Source organism: Anolis sagrei, chromosome 1 (assembly GCF_037176765.1).
Source record: "Anolis sagrei isolate rAnoSag1 chromosome 1, rAnoSag1.mat, whole genome shotgun sequence".
Classification (NCBI taxonomy): domain Eukaryota; kingdom Metazoa; phylum Chordata; class Lepidosauria; order Squamata; family Dactyloidae; genus Anolis; species Anolis sagrei.
The window spans coordinates 286,584,939-286,606,819 of record NC_090021.1 but is presented as its reverse complement, the minus strand read 5'-3'; the positions used below and the strand labels follow the sequence as shown (position 1 = coordinate 286,606,819).

General features: G+C 40.4%; 1 protein-coding gene across 1 annotated transcript in view; it reads right to left on the bottom strand.

The window, feature by feature from the left end:
- UBR1 (ubiquitin protein ligase E3 component n-recognin 1) overlaps positions 1-21,881 on the bottom strand; it is a 70,594-nt gene that overhangs the window by 18,966 nt on the left and 29,747 nt on the right. Inside the window, exons 23-35 of the mRNA XM_060761052.2 lie at positions 20,179-20,281; positions 19,962-20,010; positions 19,274-19,428; positions 18,492-18,591; positions 17,561-17,670; positions 17,284-17,376; positions 15,693-15,874; positions 14,100-14,305; positions 12,668-12,761; positions 10,405-10,557; positions 9,235-9,332; positions 1,471-1,564; positions 652-800 (exon numbers count right to left, since the gene is read on the bottom strand). Coding sequence (XP_060617035.2) covers positions 652-800; positions 1,471-1,564; positions 9,235-9,332; positions 10,405-10,557; positions 12,668-12,761; positions 14,100-14,305; positions 15,693-15,874; positions 17,284-17,376; positions 17,561-17,670; positions 18,492-18,591; positions 19,274-19,428; positions 19,962-20,010; positions 20,179-20,281 — 1,586 coding nt within the window. The remainder of the gene's footprint in view (positions 1-651; positions 801-1,470; positions 1,565-9,234; positions 9,333-10,404; positions 10,558-12,667; positions 12,762-14,099; positions 14,306-15,692; positions 15,875-17,283; positions 17,377-17,560; positions 17,671-18,491; positions 18,592-19,273; positions 19,429-19,961; positions 20,011-20,178; positions 20,282-21,881) is intronic.

Genomic DNA, 21,881 nt, shown 5'->3' with positions numbered 1-21,881 from the left:
TTTATGTCACACAGAAAGCTAGGCTAGATCCTGTTTTTAGCGAGATTGCAAGAGTTTCATTATGTGAATTCCTCCCCCATCCACATTGTATGTCAAACAAAACAAAGGAAGCTATTCTTCCCTGACACTACAACAAGGCATTTTATTACCTCTTTTAAGTGGGATAACCCAACAAAGCACCTGAGGTTCTGCTTTTATTAAGTATTTACCTATGTTGTCCATAACTGTTCCACATGTTAGTGTTTCACAAATTAGATTTAGGTAGTATTCTTATGCTGGGTTGTGGTGGCACAGCGGGTTAAACTGCTAAGCTGTGGAACTTGCTGACCAAAAGGTCAGTGGTTGAATCCACTGAGAAGGGTGAGCTCCCGTTGTTGGCCCCAGCTTCTGCCAACCTAGCAGTTTGAAAACATGCAAATGTGACTAGATCAATAAGTACCGCTATGGCAGGAAGGTAAAAGCGCTCCATGCAGTCATGCCCACTACATGACCTAGGAGAAGTACAGACAATGCCGGCTCTTCGGCTTAGAAATGGAGATAAGCACCAACCCCCAGAGTTGGCCTTTACCTTTACTAGAATTCCTATATTCCAAAATGTAAAACTCCACCTACTCTTATATATATTAAAAAGAAGTTCTATGTTTGATTTACCTAAACACTGGATAGTAAAAGCACATGTGCTCCAAGTCATCACAGGAATGCGTGGATCAGATTCATTGGGAGCAACTTTTAATCCAATTCTATAAATTGCAGAGGCAAAGAGAACCACCATCTCCTTGATACTATTAGAATACTTGACTCTGTGAAGACAATCAATAAACCATCAGATGATAAATACAAGGTTCATTTACAAATTATGACTCAGCCATTTTTAGTAATACATTAAAATCTTAACTGTATTTCAGCCACTGGCTTACTGTTACAGTACGCAATTTTAAGGTTTCTGTGTCTGTAAATGTATATATCTGAATCAAATAAAACAAAGGTAGTCAATAACTAGAAAGATCTCAAGCAGAAGTTCTGCTTTTTCTTTTTCTTTTGCTTGATAAACAGACAGATAAAATCTGGAGCCATATGTGAATTCTAGCATGGATTCGGTAAAAAAAAACAAATTACAACATAAGAAGAAATGATAATACATCTGAAATTACAACAAAAGAAGCAAACATTAAACACACTAACAAGAAAATAGTCTGTCTAGACCAGTCCTGGGCAAACTTGAACCCTCCAGATGTTTTGGACTTCAACTCCCACAATTCCTTAACAGCCTCAGGCCCCTTCATTTTCCGCCTAAGAAATGGCCTGAGGCTGTTAAGAATTGTGGGAGTTGAAATCCAAAACATCTGGAAGGCCCAGGTTTGCCCACACCTGGTCTACACCACTCATACTTTCACTGTACAAGACAAGCAAAGTCAAGGACGAATGAATCATTCCCAATGCATCAAAGAGAATAAGAAAAATGACACTCACAAAGGCTGAACTCCAAAGCTAAGAATAGAATGGAAATCAGTTGACGTATCTTCCATTTCTTTATTGAGCAAAGATGGAGCAATTGGCTGTGTTTCTTATAAAAAAAACAAACCATTGATGTATTTGAATTAACTGAATTAAAATTATTCATTTTACTGTAAACAACTTAGAACATAAAATCAGACTATTTGGTCACAATAACTATCATAAAGCAATCTGTATTGTAATGCTTAGCTGACTGGTTATTTAGCTGAAATCTGTGAACCTTAAGCAATCATAAAACTATTTCAATGAATACGAAACATCCTACAACAGTTTCAAGTGTGTTAGAGTCAAATTCACATACAGAGAAAACATTAGACTCTTTCTTCTCCTTCCTTGTAGCCTATTTCACCTCTCCCCCCTCCAAAATTAACTGTTCCAGATTGCCTCCTTTCTAGAAAAGATTTTAAGAACATGCTGGGGTGTCAGGACTCGGTTTCCTGGCCTTGGATGTTGGCGCAAAAAAACGGATTCCTGACGTGGAGAACTGATAAGGAATTGCAGCTGGTGGCCTTGGGAGGGGCCGTTGGTGGTTTGGCGGGGAATATTGCGCGGGATCTTTGGTCGGCGGGAAGAGGGGATTCGAATGTGGGGGAGGGTATATAAGGGTTGACTTGCGTCTGTGTGCCAATCCTGGCTTTCGTTGTGTATGCATTTCCAGTAGTAAAAGTTCCTGATTGATTACGGATTGGCGTCCTGTGTCTTTTCTGGGAGCGGCTGCTGTGAGCTTACATTAAGCCAGGATTCTTCGGTGCCATCCCACGGCTGTGGTGAGGTACCCCTATGCAACGGGAGGAAGATCCAACGGAGGAGGGAGAACCAGCCTCCCCTTTCGAGAATGCGGAAGAGGAGCTGGAGAGAGTGAATGCCTTGGCTTCATCGACTGCATACGCCCAGCCCAACGGAGTCACACAGAGGCGAGTGAAGGGGGCAGGGGCAGCAACGAGAGAAAGCAGCGGGCTAGAGTTTCCCTCCCCGCAAAGATTGGATTTCCTGGAGGAAAAGATGGCATCAATGGAGACCACCCTCGCAATGATGTCAAAGGTGATGGAGCGGCTGACCCCCCTGTTAGAGGAACCACCACCCCGAGGGGAATCGATGTGGAGCGCGGGGGAGAGGAGTGACCGGGGACCCGGGGCACGTCCTAAAACACAGACGAGTTGGAGGGCTGCTGCGGAGAGCAATGAGGAGGAGGAACGACCCCGGGGACTGGCGTCCCAGCAGACGTTCCTGGTGCCCCCGGCCGGAACCGGGCGCGGCACAGGGCGTCAGGAATTGCCCCCGGAGCAGCGAGGGCTCCAGGGAGGGCCACCGCGAGCGGAGAACCCGGAGAGGCAGCCCCTTCTCTACCAACCTAGAAGGGAGGAGCTGAGGATCGAATTCGGAGGAGAAGCCGGGAACCTCGCATACTTCTTGACTATGGTGAGGGGATATCTACAAGATAACGCCCTTACCTTCGGGTCAGAGGCAAGCAGGGTGCGAGCAGTGGGCGCAGCACTGAGAGGGGGAGCAGCGGAGTGGTACGTCCAGCTCCACGCCAGGCACGACCCATGTTTGGGATCTACGAGGCGATTCCTGGCTGCGATGGAGGCACGCTTCAGGGATCCGCTCGAGAGGGTCCGGGCGAGGGAAAAGCTGCAGACGATAACCCAAGGACATCGCTCCGTGTCCGAGTACGTGGAGGAATTCCGGTTGAGGGCGGAGAAGGTGCCAGAGTGGTCCAATACCACCAAGGTCCAGATATTCAAAGAGGGCCTGCGGAAAGAAATCTTGACCTGGGCGCTTCATCGTGACGATCCGGAGGAGATAGGCGCATGGATTGAGCTGGCCGGCCGCATCGAGACAACCTTGGCACAGGTCAAGAGGCATCAAGGAGCGGCGCCGCAGCAGACGAGAGCAAAAGAGGAGAGTCGGAGGACGGAGAGAGGCACGGTCGGGAAAGCCCCAACCGGAGGGCCCAAGGAGCAGAGGAGCGGCTGTTATGTATGCGGTCGCCTTGGCCATCGGGCTGCCGAATGTCGACAAAGGAAAGGGGGAGAGCCCCATTTCCCAAAATTCAAACCGGCTGCAGGGAAGAGAGCGGAGGAGAGCCCCCCTTCTAGGGCCCCAGTGGGAGATCTGGTGAGTCACAGCCCAGGAATGCTGGTATTCCCGATCAGGCTAGAAGGGGAGGGGAAGTGGGCCAGCTGGAAAGCCCTCATGGATTGCGGCTGCTCAAGAAACATTATGACCCCAGAATTGGCGAACGAACTGAGATGTGAGAAAACCCCCTTGCAGAGCCCCATAGCATTCTCGCAACTAGATGGATCAGTGGCGGCTGGAGCCCCGGCGAGGTTTGAAGTGGGAGAAGTGAGATGTAAAGTGGGGAGCTGGGAAGGCAGCATAACCTTTGTAGTATCCCCTATGGCTACTTACAATGTAATACTGGGGATGCCATGGTTAAAAGAAGCTAACCCACAAATCAATTGGAGGGAAGGTAGCATAGCTTTCCAGAGCGAAGAAGGGGGGAAGTGTTGCAAGGGGGAAGAGGCCACGGCAGGCGGAGTGCAGGAAATTCCTCCTGAATACAGAGACTTCGAGGATGTATTTGACGAAAAGGAAGCAGATCAGCTTCCCCCTCCTAGGAGGGTCGAAGTAAAGATTGAACTCAATGAGGATGCCAAGTTGCCTAGGAGTAAATTGTACCCCATGTCGGTCAAGGAGATGGAGGAACTGAGAAAATATATTGAAAAAAACTTGGCCCGAGGGTTTATAAGGCCATCCGAATCACCCTTGGGAGCCCCAGTGCTATTTAGGCACAAAAAGGACGGTTCGTTGAGACTGTGCGTGGATTATAGGGGGCTGAATGCAGTGAGCACCACCAACAACTACCCCATGCCACTAACCAAGGACTTGCTATCGAGATTGTCAGAAGCAAGGGTGTTCACGAAAATTGACTTGATCGAGGCCTATCACAAATTGCGCATAAGGCCTGAGGACAGGTGGAAAACGGCGTTCGCCTGTGCGCTCGGCCATTTTGAATATTTAATTTGCCCATTCGGGCTCAAAGGCTCTGGATCAGCATTTATGCAGATGATTAATGAGGTGTTACACCCATTATTGTATCACGGGGTGTTTTGCTTTGTGGATGATGTAATCGTATTTACCCGGGATAGGCGATCCCATGTCAAATTGGTGAGGGAGGTGCTCCAGAAATTGAGGGAGGCAAAATTGTTTGCAAAGCTACCAAAATGTGAGTTCAATAAGGAACAGATAGATTTCCTGGGATACCGGATCTCCAAGGGAGGGATAGCAATGGATCCGGCAAAGGTGGAGGATGTCAGGGGGTGGAGCCCTCCCCAAACGCGCAAACAGTTGCAATCATTCCTCGGATTTGCAAATTTCTACCGGGGGTTCATAGAGGACTTTGCGCAGATAACATTGCCCCTAACGGAGTTGCTCAAAACGAAGGGAAAGGGGGAAACGGTGAAGGTGCGGTCCCCAGGAGCAAAGCTAAATTGGTCAACAGGGTGCCAAAAGGCTTTTGAAGAACTGAAACGCAGGTTCACTGAGGAACCAGTATTAATCCACCCCGATTTGACCAAACCATTCGTAATCCATTGTGACGCATCAGATTGGGCTTACGGGGCGGCTCTGATGCAAAGGGACCCAGAAGGGAGGTTGAAACCCTGCGGGTTCATCTCAAAAAAGTTCAGCGAAACTGAACGGAACTGGCCAGTGTGGGAGAAGGAGGCCCTGGCAGTAGTGAGGGCTCTAGAAACGTGGAGGCACCTATTAGAGGGGAGCGGCATCCCCTTTGAAGTGTGGACCGACCATAAAAACTTACAATACCTCACTTCACCCAGGCAATTGTCAGCAAAGCAAATAAGATGGGCCCAGTATTTCAGCAGATTTGATTTTAAGCTGCGGTTCCAAAAGGGGAAGCAAAATGTAATCGCAGACACGTTGTCAAGGATGCCGGAGGATGGAGGGAGGGGGCAAGGCCCAAAGGGGAGCGTATTCTCAGAACGGCAGTGGGGCATGGCAGTGCAAACCAGAGCACAAACGGAGCGCAGCCAAAGGCTGGTGGGGGTTGAGAGCAAAGACGGGGGATGGGAGGAGGAGATAAGGCAGGCATGCAAGGAGGATGAGTGGCTGGAAAGAAATAAGGAAAAGGTGGAATGGAAGGATGGGTTGGGATTTGTACATAGGAAATTATACATCCCAGGCAACCTGAGGGAAAAAATGATGGTCAGATGCCACGGCAACAAGGGAGCGGGACACTGGGGAGTAACAAAAACCCTGAAAATGTTGGCACGTCAGTGTTGGTGGCCCGGGATGAGGGGTGACACCAAAATGTATGTATCCCGATGCAATGCGTGTGCACAAAGTAAGGCAACCACACAGAAGCCAACGGGGCTATTGCAAAAGGTGGCAGAACCATCACAACCGTGGAGGGTAATTGCTATGGACTTTGTGGGCGAACTCCCAATTAGCCGAGGTCAACGTTACATATGGACGGTGATGGATCTGTTCTCAAAGCAAGCGCATTTCATAGCGCTGCCTAAATTACCATCTGCAGAGAAATTGGCTGAGCTGTTTATCAAACATATCTATCGGTTACATGGTTGTCCCGACCAGGTGATTAGCGACCGAGGGGTGCAATTCACGGCCCGGTTCTGGGAAGGATTCATGCAGTTGATGGGGGTGGAAAGGACCCTGAGTTCAGCGTTCCATCCCATGACCAATGGGGGGGTCGAGCGCACGCAACAGACCTTGGGGCTGTTCCTAAGAACGTACACAAACCAATGCCAAACCGATTGGGCCGATTTACTCCCATTTGCAGAAATCGCATACAATGGAGCCTGTCACGCATCCACAGGGAAATCCCCCTTTGAAGTAGTATACGGCATGGAAGTAACACCGTTACCCAAATTACCGAGTTGGGGGGAAGAACTGGAGGGAAAGGAGGGATGGCCAGGCAAAATGAAAGCGAACTGGGAGGAAGTGGCAAAATCACCACGAGAGGCCCAACGAAAATATAAATTGTTTGCAGATCGGAAAAGGAGGGAAGGTGACAGGTTGGAAGAAGGGGATTTAGTGTGGCTGAGTACCAAAAACCTCAAGCTAAATACCCCCTCTCGGAAATTGTCTCCCAAATACATTGGTCCCTTCAGGATTTCTGACAAAATAAATGAAGTGACATATACTTTGAAACTACCTAAGGTATTGGGGAAGGTACACCCAACATTCCATTGTAATTTGTTAAAAAAGTACCAAGGCCCGCTAGACAAAGAAGGGACATGATGGTGACATGTGTTTCCCTTCCAGGAAGAAGAGGAGGTGGAGGGGGACGTTATGTCAGGACTCGGTTTCCTGGCCTTGGATGTTGGCGCAAAAAACCGGATTCCTGACGTGGAGAACTGATAAGGAATTGCAGCTGGTGGCCTTGGGAGGGGCCGTTGGTGGTTTGGCGGGGAATATTGCGCGGGATCTTTGGTCGGCGGGAAGAGGGGATTCGAATGTGGGGGAGGGTATATAAGGGTTGACTTGCGTCTGTGTGCCAATCCTGGCTTTCGTTGTGTATGCATTTCCAGTAGTAAAAGTTCCTGATTGATTACGGATTGGCGTCCTGTGTCTTTTCTGGGAGCGGCTGCTGTGAGCTTACACTGGGGGCTACAAATGGGAGAGGGGGAAATTACCTCCTTCCCATTCTACAGACTGAAGGAATTCCCTCACCAGGAAGACATAAGAACACAACAAACTACATGTTAAAAGTTTCAGCAATCTGATAAAGAATAATTATGAAAAAAGATGGGCAGAAATTAAAACAAAAATGAAGAAGTGGGAACATCTAAACTTGTCACTGCTGGGGAGAATATCTGTCGTAAAGATGAATATACTACCAGAAGTCCTGTTCCTATTCCAAACCCTACCAATAGTAAAATCAAAAACAATGATAAAAAAATGGCACAAAGACATAGGAAAGTTCATTTGGCAGGGAAAAAAACATAGGATAAGCTTTGTTAACCTAACGGACGACAGAATTAGAGGGGGACTTGCCCTGCCCAACTTCCAACTCTATTATGAGTCGGCCGCTCTGGACTGGATAAAAGAATGGACAACACTGGAGAAGAAAAAATTATTAACCCTGGAAGGGTTTGATTTAGTCCAAGGGTGGCATGGATACCTTTGGAGGGGCAAGGCAGAAAAGGAAAGAAATTTTAAGAACCATGTGATAAGATCTGGATTAATACAAGTATGGAATAGGTACAAGGATAGATTATATATAAGAACACCGCTATGGTTCTCACCCAATGAAGCTAACCACATTAAAGAAATACCCCGAGATAAATGGTTAGTATACAAACAACTACTGAAAATAAACACACAAGGAGTGACACTTAAATCATTGGAAGAACTAAGGATACTGGACCCAACTATCTCATGGTATCATTACTTCCAAATTAGGGAAAACTTCAACATAGACAAAAAAACAGGTTTTGAAACAAAGGAGGGATTCTGGGACAAGATGATAAAAACAGACACAAAAATGATAAGTAGAATTTACAAACAACTACTAATATGGAATACGGAAACAGAACAGGTAAAAAGAAACATGATACAGTGGGCTAGAGATGTAGAGAGATCAATATCCATGGCAGAGTGGGAAGAAATATGGCGGAAGAAACTGAAATACTTGTATGCAGCAGAAATAAAGGAAAATTGGTACAAGTTATTCTATAGATGGCACTTAACACCAGAAATATTAGCAAAGATCAACAAAGAGAAAACAGGAGAAAAATGTTGGAAGTGTGGGAAAAAAACTGGGAATTTCATCCACATGTGGTAGAAGTGCAAAAAAGTTAAAGAATACTGGCGCCAAATAGGGAAACAAACTGAGACCGTCCTACGGACAAAAATTGAACTAAAACCAGAGACCTTCCTATTAGGTATAACAGACAGCAAGATGGAGAAAAATGCAGATAAACTTTTTTTTTACATGACAACAGCGGCAAGAATCATTCTGGCCAGGGTATGGAAAACGAAAGAGATACCCACCAAGGAAGAATGGCAACTGAAAGTCATGGATATTCTGAATATGGACAGGCTCACTGAAAGACTGACACAAAATGATAAGAACTATCAAAAAACGGACTGGACAAAATTTATAGATTATATCAAAGAAGAAAATAAAGAGATCTATATTAGTGACCTTTAAGAGATTCTCAAAGGTAAATTCAAGAAGAAAACGGAGACTTAAGAGGATAAGAAGGAAGAAAGGAGAAAAAATAAAATAAAAGAAAGAAAGAAAGAGAAAAAAGAAAACAACCAATTGAATGAAAAGAAAAATATTTATAAAGAACATCAAAATCAACAATCATAAAAGAGAGGTTATTCAACCTGGGGGGATCTGGAAGTCTATATTTGTTAATGTTGTTTCATGTTTCATGTTCTTTGTCGGTGTGAAGTCGGGGGTGGCCGGGGTCTGTTGGATTATTTATTGTCTACTTTTCTGTTTGATGGTTTGTTTGTTTTTCTTTCTTTCTTTCTTTCCTTTCTTTCTTTCTTCTGTGTCTATTTGGATACACTGTATATTGTTTAATGTTCCATAGATGTATGTACGTAATTGTCCTTTTTTTAAAAGAAACATCAATAAAAAATTTATAAAAAAAAAAAAAGTTTCAGCAATCTGTTTAAACTATTTCTAAGAGGAACAGTTCTGAAATAAATTATACAAACCTTCAGTGTTTTTCTTGTTGTAACCAGATATCCGGGCCATAACAATCTCTATCCACTTTGAGAGAGAAAGAAGCTGAGCCACCACCAATGCATCCTCACTGGCAATGAAAAAGTTTAATTACAAACTTTACAAACATAACCTGAAATTTAGTCAAAAGAGACTAATCTTTGAAATGTTAATGCTAAGTAGTCAAATAATAATAAATACTTTTATTGCATATCAAAACAGCTATCTATTTGCTTCCCAATCTTTTTATGGCCAGGGACCACTTGACCAAGGACCACTTGACCAGGGACCATTTTGATCAGGGACCACTCTCCAACATTAGTACCAAAAGGATTACGAATCTGTTTTTGGTCGACTTTAGATTTGGTTTGGTTATTTGGGGTGCTAATTCAGAAAATTGCATCGTATAGACCACATCAATTCTGGTTTCTGAAACAGAACATATACCACCCAGTGGTGGCCATTTGCTCACCCACAGAAAACCATAATTTAGTAATCTACAGTAATCATTTTTTTTTTGTCCACGGACCATATTTACATTCTTGGGGCCCACTGGTGGTCCACAGACCGCAGGTTGGGAACTACTGATTTACCCGATGTGATTATTCAGGTACATAATTCAAATATAAATAGATCAAATTTGTTCAAGCTGTACATACCTGGCATTTCCTATCAAGAGAAAGTCTTTGAACTGGCACATTTATATCAAGGAGGACATGAATGAGGACCTTTCCTGAAATGCTGCCCTGTTTACATAATACCTTCCTTCATGAAAGCCCAGTTGGTGCCAATGCTGGCGTTTTTCCAGCACCAAGAAAAACATGACTTTTTCCCTTAAAGCCTTCGGGGCCATAGAATATCATCCACATCTGTACACATATGTGGTTTTAAATTGTCTTAACTGTTTTAACTAAATTTAAACACGTGTTGGTTTTGATCTACTAAATTGTTTAAGGATTGTAGTCCATTGAAATGCACTGTTTTAAATTGCTTTAAAATGTTCAAATTGATGTTGTATAATGCTCTGCTATCTTTGATATGCATACTTTAATAACTTAATATTTATAAATGACATGAAACTCTAGTACAAAACAGAAAAGAACAATTTTCTTCAGTAACACACACAAAAACATCACTTGGAGAAATGAAATAGCATTGCATACCTATTTATCTTCTGAGATTCCAAAGGGATAATTGGTATCACAGTGTTGCACAGGGATTTACAAAGTGGGCAGAGGTACTCTCCACTCTCCAAGTCAAAGACCTGTTCAACATGATGACGTTGCCGAGAATTTAGCTGAATGGCTTCAAAGTATCTGTAATATTTCAATAGACAACAAAAAGAAAGGCTTCTAGAACATTATGTAAAAGCAAAATTTGATTTAGTACTTTTTGTGTCAAGAATATTTTGCTAGTACTCTTGGATTTTATTGCAATTTTGATCTTACACATAAGGTGAAAGGAGAGGCAAAGGAAAACCAACCTTTTTACCAAACCTTGCAAATGAGAATCTTGTTGTTAGTAAATGTTTGATTTTTATGCCTATTTTACATACCAACATATCTGGGATCATGCAAAAATTTCTCAGGCCAAAATGGCCCCAAGTGAAAAAGTTTAAGAAGTCCTGGGCTAGAAAATTTACAGCTATTGACCTGACTCTAGTGCTCCCTAGCCTTCCTTGTGTGGGGAGGGCACAGTATTGAACTCATTCAACTGGTACTTCCAATAGCCAGCTAAGTCCCACTTCAGGATTCAGATGGTTCCCCTAAGTGAATGTTTGTTTGGATTTGCATAGCATGTGAAGTTCTAACTGGAATGGGAAATGGTGTGCAAGAGGGCCTTCTGCTATTATCTGCACTCACTATAGAGGCAAATACAGTTTCCATAGCCATAGAGAGGGACTTTAAGAAGAAAAGGTCCCATACTTGATCTCAAGAGTGAGAGCAATTATTTCTCATTGTCCTGATTGCAGCGTCTTTCTTTCCTCATTCCATACAAATGGAATAAAAACCCCTCTGTTCACAACATTTCATTTAAATAGATGAGAAACTATAATTAGAAATCTGCCCAGCATTAGCACAGAACAGTCTGGAGAGGAAAGGGGATAAATTAATTTTAATAAACACTAACAAAAGACTGTAACCCAGCCCTAATGCACATAAAAATGGACAGATTATTTAAACATCAGGTCATGTGGACATAAGCCCAGATCAAAAGAAATGACTTTGGAGCATCAATTTATCTCTAGAGATACTGATTTTAAGTGAATGAGTCCTGTTTGAAGACAGTTTTCAGTCCTATATCAGTTACTGGCTGTAATATACCCCAGGACACCATTTTTATATATATATATATATATATATATATATATATATATATATATATAGAGGCTTTAAAGACATCCAATCACATGGAGGGCACACTGATTTAAAATAGTCAAATCAATTATGCACAGTGAAAATGTGCATAAATATATTTTCTACTGCAAAGCAAAACACAAAAATCACCACACTGGAACTCACTACAATATACAATAATACAATAAATATTAATATTTCTAAATACGTTTTTGCCTGTACTTGACCTTTCAGTTCTGTGAATGTATTGCTAGTCCTCTAGATCCCTAGAGTCTATATCCATGGATTTCAAAATCCACAGCTTGGAAATATTTTTTAAAAATCCAAAAAAGGCAGCCTTGATTTTTGCATTTTATATAAGATACATCATTTTATTACATCACTGCAGTATATAATGAGAATTGAATATTATTGGATTTTGGTATCCATGGTGTGTTCTAGAACCAAACCCCAGTGGGTGCATTTTTATTTACTGTATTTCAATCAGTTGAATATATGCATATTTTGATTATGTTTCTTTCTCTGAAATACCTTTGATTACAGAGGTAGATAAAACTATGAGATCAACTTTGTTTTTGGAAATAGAACTCTGTTATCCATGAAGCAGAGCACAGTGCGTAAGGCATACACTGGGATTAAAGAATTTCAAGCGCTTTTCTGAATATGACAGCTAAGGGCTCATTTGGGCATCTAAATCCAGAGTTGTTCTGAAGCACTGTCTCTACTAAAGTAGATACACTAAGGCAAAGGAATTAATAAAACTCACAAAATTTTCATTGATTCCATAAATCTAAATCAAATAATTGGATTTAGGGCATGATCCTCACTGATTACACCAAACTGTTTTAATATGAATGGTATAAACTCAAAAGAGGAGTCATTTTGCTTCAGGAGCTACTGTTAAAACAGTTGAGAATCAGAAATCCTTTTCCACCTACAAAAGATTGCCAAGATCCAGATGTACTTTCTGCTAAATCCCTGCCTCAATATGCTTAAGAAGTCTGGAAGAAACTGTTGGAAACACATTATAGATAAAACAAATGATAATTACTAACTGTTAACTGCTTACTTCTGCCAGCAGGCAGCATGCATCACATGACCACAACTGCCAGTATGAGTTCCACATGACAAATCAGGATTCATGAAGAGAGGATCTATTTTATCTATTTAGGGAAAAACAGAAGTAGTTAGGTACACCATTTCATCAAGTGTGAATGAACATTTGGCAAGATCTTTTCTAACAAGATTAAGACAGCTAATCCTGCTAAATATGGATTGTTTTACAGAGCTAGAAAGATATCTCAACATTATGTCTCTAACACAGGCATGGACAAACTTTGGCCCTCCATGTGTTTTGGAAGAGACTTCATGGGCCATCCAGTCCAACCCCCTGCCAATATTCCTGCTCCTTGGCAGGGGTTGGACTGGATGGCCCATGAGGTCTCTTCCAACTCTATGATTCTATGACTTCAACTCCCACAATTCCTAACAGCCTCAGGCCCCTTCTTTTTTGCTAAGCAGCTGAGGGGGGAAAGAAGGGGCCTGAGGCTGTTAGGAATTGTGGGAGCTGAAGTCCAAAACATCTGGAGGGCCAAAGTTTGCCCATGCCTGCTCTAACATATAGCATACTCTATCAAATATAGAGTATATCAGCTGTTGTATTTCATGATATTTAGGTTCAGCAGGCCAAAGACAGACCTGAGAAAAGTTGCAAGGGAATCATAAAAACAGAGTTGGCTGAGGCTGCAAAGGCTATACAGTCCAATCTCATTCTTCCATGCAGAAATACACAGTCAAAGCACTCCCGACAGATATCCATCCAGCCTCTGCTTAAAAACCTCAAGAGGCAGCATCATATTCCACAGCCAAACAGCTCTTACTGCTGGGAAGTTCTTCCTAATATTTAGATGGAATCTCTTTTCCTTTAGTTTGAATCCACTGCTCCATGTCTTTGCCCCTTCTCAATGATTGTGGCATCCTTTCAATGCCCCAGTTTCTCTAAACGTATATTCTAATATTTATTGTCTAAAATAAAATTCAGGCAAGAAAAATTATCTTTTCTCATTCTGATGTCATGAAAATCACAAAAAGAATCAGAATGAAAAGCAAATTAGAGGTATTTTGCTCTTCTTGTTGCAAGGGCAACATTCCAACTTGTTTCTGTTCACAAACAAAAAGCTGACATAATATCTAAAATGATATACAGGATGTACAATTTTCAGCTATGCCCTGTCTGCTGTCCTCAATCTGCCCTAAAAGATTATGGACAGATTAGTTCTGGAGGAAGGGGAATTGAGAGGAAATCAATGAAATAATAATAATAAACTTTATTTTTACCCCGCCACCATCTTCCCAAAGGGGACTCGGGGCGGCTAAAATCATCCATCTTTCTGTTCTTCTCTTCACACTGTTTATAATTAGTCAGAGTTTGCAATATAGATTTCCTTCAAGATGACTAAGCCAATATAAATGTCTATGGTAGCTTGGGAAATGAGACATACCTCCTGAAAGTTCTAACATCTTCCCCATATGTTGGGTTAAGGCAGTGGATTTCTGGACACAGGCAGATAAAACCATGGCAGCACATTCTAGCTTCACTTCCTGTTCCTCCTGGCATAAGATACATGTCAAGACTTCTTTTTCTATGACAGATGGCCCTCTCTTAGGCCCCAAGGCAATTCTGGTATAACTTATAATTGGCGGGCTGCTACAAAGATACAAAAGGATTTTAAATAGCAAATTTGCAGTCCATGGTTACGTTCAATCCACAAGCATTGCTGTTTATAAAATTAAGCCATGCTTTAAAATTATGTTTGTCTTGCTTTAATTCCCAGCTAAATTTCAATAAAAGGGTAATTTCTTTTTTTAAAAAAGAGACTAAAAAAGAAAGTTGGGAATCAATGAAACACCAATGAAGTAATGAAACCTAAAATACATCTGAACAGAATTTTTTTTTCTGAGCTCTGGATAGAACATGTAAATTAATATACAATTTGAAAATAAATGTATTTATTATTCATTTATTTAATATATTTATATACCACCTTTTTCACCCCTGGGGGGACTCAAGGTCGTTTGCAACATATTAATGGTAAGGATTCAATGCCAACATCATACAAAATAATAAAATCACAATAACTAAATACTGACATGTAAGTATGAATTAAAAATCTTTAAAACCATTAAACATAGGCATATACAAATATGAAGACACTATGACAAAGCATTAAAAACATCCTAATATAAATAGTAAAATCACATGATCCAAAAATCCCAAACTTTAATGTCCCTAGGTTTTTAGCACTACCTTTCCTAGTCATTTTATCTGATTGGAGCAACCTTGAGATCACATTCTTCGGTTATTGCTCCATTAACTATAATGAGAAGTGGATAATGGAACCAAGATCATTCTTGGCCTTGTGAGATATAATTCCATATTCCAGTTCACCTATGATCTCGCTTTATACTCGGTAACCTGGTCTTCATGACATTGATAAACTGCAATTCCCAGTATTCCTCACCACTGACTAGGCTGATGAAAGTTGCAGTTTACTAACATTCCCCACTCAGGTTTTGATAAATTTGACTTGGACCTGCAAAATATATGGGAAAACCGAATATATTGGGCTGTCTTCCCTTATATATTTCTACAGCAGTAACAAAGGAAAGTGCTGGAGGATCACATTCCCTCTCTGCACTGCAGTCTCCCAGATCTGCTCCAGAGGATTGAGGAACCCTGCAGAGATGAGGAGGGGCTTCAGCAAACCCTTGCTGGGTGTGGAAAAGTCTATATGTATACTGCTGGATTCAGCCCACTGAATATTTCTTCAGAAGCTATGGTTTTTGCCAGCACACTTTATAAAAAGCAAAGACAAATGGAAAATCACTTATCAAATTCATATTTACCATGTTCTATTTTTACCTATGTGTTGAAAAATTGGCCAAGAGAATTATGTTCATCAGGGAAAGAGACAGTATCTTGGAACCATGGGAATCTATAAAATTGTCCATCAACCAGCCAATTTAATGACTTTGCATTATTTTATTTCGTCAAAGCTTAGGTACCGATTTATTACGGAATACTCTTTTCTTACCTCTCCTCTTCCATAGCATCTCTTCCCTGTGTGTCTTGTGTATTTTCATATAAGAGTCTGTGTGTTTCAATGAAATTCTTCTGTAAAGCAGACATTTGGGCCATTATCTTCTGCCGATGAAGTCTGGCTGCCTCTGCTTTCCTCTTCCTCTCTGCCTTCTCTTTGTCCTGGATTCTTTGCATCTTATTTTGCAGCAAAAACAAAAAAACAAAAAAACAAAACAAAAAACAACCAAATAAAAGCAAGAAATAGTATCTTTCAACAATAGTTTGTATATGTCACTTTAATAATTGTAGGCATAACAAGGTATGTTCAATGGATGGGGAGCAACTGTAGACTTGCCAAAATAAGGTAGGTGGATATTGCTGTTCCATCAGGACCCAAATCTAACCCACAAGCACTATCCTTAGCTGCTGATGGCTCTTTAAAAGCAGAGTGAAACATAGATCTTAAAGTTAGAAGACTAACTGAACAAGGAAGATCCATTTTTCTCTAAACACAATTGATACATTCTATCGTATATACTCTAGTATAAGCCAAGTTTTTCAGTCCTTTTTAAGGGCTGAACCCCCCCCCCCCCCTCGGCTTATACTCGAGTGAGGGTCCTGGTCGGCTTATATTCAAGTCGGCTTATATTTCGGTTGGTTTATACTTGAGTATATAAGTAGCCAGAGTTGGACAGTCTTATCTTATATTACAGTTTTAAGATTCAAAATATTAAGTATTCAAAAACATTTCACCTACTGATTCCTCAATTAATGTAATTTTATTGGTATCTATTTTTATTTTTGAAATTTGCCAGTAGCTTCTGCATTTCCTACCCTTGTCTTATATTCAGTAAGTTTTCCCAGGTTTTTGGGGCAAAATTAGGTGCCTTGGCTTATATTCAGGTTGGCTTATACTCGAGTATATACAGTAACTGGTGGAATGATAAGCATGCTGAAAATGATACAACAAATGCAACACTTTATAGAATAATAATAATAAGGCTGATCATATATTTTCAGTCTGTAAACTATATATAACAGAACACCGCTCCTTCAGCTTAACATTAGGAAGAACTCATCTGAACATTAGGAAGAACTTCCTGACTGTGAGAGCCGTTCAGCAGTGGAACTCTCTGCCCCGGAGTGTGGTGGAGGCTCCTTCTTTGGAAGCTTTTAAGCAGAGGCTGGATGGCCATTTGTCAGGGGTGGTTTGAATGCAATATTCCTGCTTCTTGGCAGGGGGTTGGACTGGATGGCCCATGAGGTCTCTTCCAACTCTTTGATTCTATGATTCTATGATTCTATGAAAATGAACCCACCTCTTTTTGGAAGGGGAAAAACACAAGTAATTTGTAGGACAAGAATATTCACACCAGTATCTGGTATAATCTATTTCTACGCAAACTAGTTACAGTAGAATTAGTTAGAAGAACAATTGAGACATTTCTTATTAGCTACATTAGATCCCCATTGGGAAAGTATCCAGTTCTTTTCACTACACAAAAACATTACTCATACAAATACACTATCTCCAAGGCTTAGACTTTAGAAGGGAGATCAATCCAGTTGTTTTATGCATTATCTATTTCCTGTTTTATGGTTACCTCATTGCTTTTTGTAGTCTCCAACTTAGAAGCTGCAGCAGCTACTGGGGGAAGATAGGACTTCTCTCTTAGACGTTTTACTGTTTCAAACATCTAGGAAAATAGATTTAATGGTTAAAACATTTCTTGTTCAATAAATGAGGAAAAAAATCTGCACAAGTTAGCTTGTGGAGCAATTACTTTATGCATAAACAATATTCTGCAGAATTTCAACAAGTTCCTTAAAAAGTTCCTATTGGCTTTTAACATTTGGAAAGTTTGTCTTTTTATTTCTTACCTGTAGGACCCAGTTTATCATATCTTTTTGTGATTCCAACTGCTGAATTCCTTTCAGTTTTTCCAAAATCATTAGTATGTTCATTGCATTCAAAGCAGAGCTTCCTATCCCTTTGTAAAAAGACAATAGAAATTCAAATCAGAAAAAAGTAATACATACATGCTCACAAAAAGACCTGTATGTTTTCCTTCTTCTAATAGATGCTATGACTTTATGTTGGGGCCGTTTATTTATGTCAGCATACAATGCCCACAATCCCTTATTATTCACTATAGTTCCTGGAGCATCTGAGAACTGAAGATAAAACACCTGGAGCCCTTTTGCTATGCATAGTTAAAATACTGTGATTCTATGTTAATTACTACGGCTCTGTTGATTAATAGGATTTGTAATTTGTAGAACTCTCTGGCTGAGAATTCTAAGCAGCTCTCCCTAATCTACAAATCACAGCATTTTACAAAATATTGTTAACAGTTAAAGCTGAATTATAGCATTATAACTGTGTAAAGGCCCCTGGAAGGCTGACATTGAATTTTCCTGTGTTTACACTTAAGCTTATGCAACTAAAATTACAGCATCCACAAACAAAACAAAAAAGGTGCTGGGTGGCCTATTCCAATATTACATTAGTGCTATAAAGTGGGTGCCCTCGCTGTCCTGTCATCTGGCTGCTTCCTGCTGAATTCTGGGATATGTAGTATAGGACAGAGCCTTTGGAATGCTCAGCTAGAGAGGTCCCAGGCTTTCCTAAACTACATTTCCCAGAATTCTGCAGGAGACAGTCAGACAGGGTGGCTCCACTTTATAGCTCTAATGTGATACTGCCCCTAGTTAATCACCTAGAGGCTTTGCACCTGACATACACTGAGCATAAAATAGGTTGCCATGAAAGGAAGAAGACGTTCTCATCTTTTCAAGACTGCACACTTACTGGATGCCTTGTGATAGAAATCAAATGTTACTTCTTCCTCTGGAACTTTTTCTAACTGCTGCTTCTCTTCCAATAAACCCAAAGCCAGGAGATGAAGAACCTATACAGAAGAAAACAGCTATTATCGCTATTAGATCTGCATGTGCATTTGTCACTCGGGCTGCTACAACACTTCAGCAGGCATCGCACAGCACTTTATGATTAGGAGAGTATGACTGCAATTAACAAGTAATTTAGGAAGAGTATGATGAAACATGCTCCCTTTTCTGTTATTGCCCAAGCAAACTAGTAGCATTCCACAGCGTCATTTGTATAATATAAAACAGTGAGAGATGTAATCATGTATCTCTTATTTCATATGTAGTCTTCCCCTGACATATGAGCACATATTAATCATTCACTGTTTACATGATAATAAAGTTATAATTTGAGATCATATAACTACTCTGACACATATCCATGAACTTTTCAGTTTAGCAGCAACCCAAAATTACTACTCCGACACATACAACAAGAAATTAAGTCCTATGAGAAACCCACATTTGCTAAGGGTTGTGCATATTTAGTACTTAATCACACAAATATCTTCCTGATAATTATTTGAAGAACAGGTTATATATGTATGCGTGCATGTGTGTGTGTGTGTGTGTGTGTGTGTGTGTGTGTGTGTGTAGTAGGGGGAAAAAAAGCTCTCAAGACACCAAAGATAAAAGCATTGTTTAAAAAACCACCACAAAGCCAGAAATCCCCCCCCCCCCCCCAAATAGGCTTAGCAAATGTACCATTTGGATCATCGCTTCTGTCCATAAGTGGCTTTCCAACTCTAGTGCTCTTTGCAAAACAGTCCTAAGAATGTGCATCATGATATCACAGTTGAGAATTTTTGCCACATTTCTAAAAGCAGCACTAAATTCAGGAGGCGGTGGAGGTGGCAATGCTGAAAAAAAGAGAAACATATTAACGTATTACAAATTTCCTAATTGTTTTAACAATGCCATGAAAGCCACTCTGCACTTGACATTACAAAAGCTCACATTTGGCTGAAAGCCACTACATAATGTATAGGTAAAAACAAATTAGATCACATTTTACCGTGTCATAATTAATTGAACTTAACTTGATATACCTCTCCTGTAAAGTGTTCTGAGGGTTATAATCATACATAAATAATATAATCCTACTTCACTTATCTATTCTTCTTAAAAGACTAACTGATGATCCACTATACTGATATCTTATATATGCAACAACAGGCTGCTAGTCCTGCTTATATTTCTCTGTTGTGTTATCCTTATCAGGCTTGTCAGTTTAGTCATTTAACACGCCAATACATAGTAATCATTATGAAAATTACTATAGAGCAGATATATTATTAATTGCCCTGCTATTATTTCATCTTGACTGTCATTTTGTGGGAGAAAAATACAGAGTGCAAATCTAATAATTAGTAATTTCATCACAACGTTTTACCTTCATCTTTGTTTTCTTGAGCCCGTCTTTTCTTTTCCATGTGTTCAGCCTGTAGGACGAGTTAACCAATTTACTCTCGGAATACCAGTAACAAAAAGTTTGGGAAAGGGAATAATGGAGAGTGTGGCCTGAATGGTGACAGTGATGGGGGGACACGGTAAAGGCTGTAATAGAAATGCATGCCCAATCTTTTACAATACGGGATATATGGCTTTACCTTGCTATGTTGTGTCTTGGTATAATGGTAAAAAAATAAATTGTATTCCTTGAGGCACTCTTCTTTTAATTCATACACTCCATGGCTTGATACACCTGGTTTTCTTTGTTTAAACAAAAAAAGGTAATTAGCAGATCAGACTAACACATTAGCTGACTGGCTGACATGCAATGATACATTATTTCTTTAAAATACCACATTAAGCAAAAATGAATTTTTACTACATAGAAGAATTTAAGCAAGGGCTTATTCAGTCCTGTATCTCGTTCCTCACCTTTTTACAAACTTTGTTGTTGTTGTGTGCGTTCAAGTTGTTCCTGACCTATTGCAAGCATACAATAACCCAATCATGGTGATTTCTTTGCAACATTTGTTCAGCTGTGGATGTCACTATCTTCTTCTGGGGCTAAGCGCATCCCACCTCACCTAGTAGGTTTCTGTGGCTGAGCAGGGATTTGAATCCTAGTCCACTCAAGTCACTATTACATATTGACTCCTTCCCCCCCAAACTGTCAGATCATGTGCCCTCAAGTCATTTCAGACACTAAGGCTATCATAGGGTTAAAACTTTAAAAAGAGGCTAAAAAAAGAGGCCAAATGTCAATTCCCACATCTTTTCTAGTCCTATAATATTCAAATACAACATGAAGCCTACACCAAGTATGGCAAAGGATTGTACATGACACAGTGGAGCTAATCACAGGTATATCATACACAGGTATATCATCCTGCTGTAATATATCGGACCTAGCTTCTATTCCCAATGAAAAGTGCTATGGGACTTTTTTACTTGCCATGTACAGTCTATACATTATCTCCCGTAAATAATTATTAAGTAATTATTGATAAAAGTAAATTTCTGAAGGTGCAAGATTGGCTTAGAATGCTAAAATATCATAAGATATTACACTTGTAATATTAATTTCATTAAAGCCTGTCCTTTTAAAAAAATGAATTCAGCACATTAATTACTATTGAAATGACACTCCAAGGAAACTCTTCAAAATTTTATTAGGTGTCCATATATTATGAAGATGAATGATAATACACTATCTTCCTCAAAAAAAAAAAACAAAAAAAAAACAACCCATCCCTATTGAACTGTCTTAACAATTCACAGGTGCAAGATGTGCTATATAGTTCACATACAGCAGTGTTTCTCAAATTCTGCCCCTCCAAGTGTTTTAGACTTCAGCTCTCAAAAATACCAGCCAGCACACCAGTTGTTGGGAACAGAAGTCCAAAACATCTGGAGGAGCATAGTTTAAGAAATCTTGACATAGAGAAACAAAAGATCCAACAAGGTTAAATTAGTATATGCTTTAGGACAGTGGTTCTCAATCTGTGAGTTCCAGATGTTTTGCCCTTCAACTCCCAGAAATCCTAACAACTGGTAAACTGGTTGGAATTTCAGGGCGTTGAAGGCCAAAATACCTGGGGACCTACTGCTTTAGGATATGTCACAAAACAGGAGTTTTTGGGTCAACACGGTTACTCAGCAAACAATCCTCCTCATGGTTAAACAAATAAAAATAAAACAATAAAACCACTACAAATTACTTTGGTATCTAACTGAATGGTAGATACCATTACAAACAATTTGTAAGTCACTATTTACTAATAAACTTTAAAGGCAAACACACTTCAAGTGTCATATTTGTTACAGAGGGACAAACATGCCTATCACTACGGTCAATTATGGA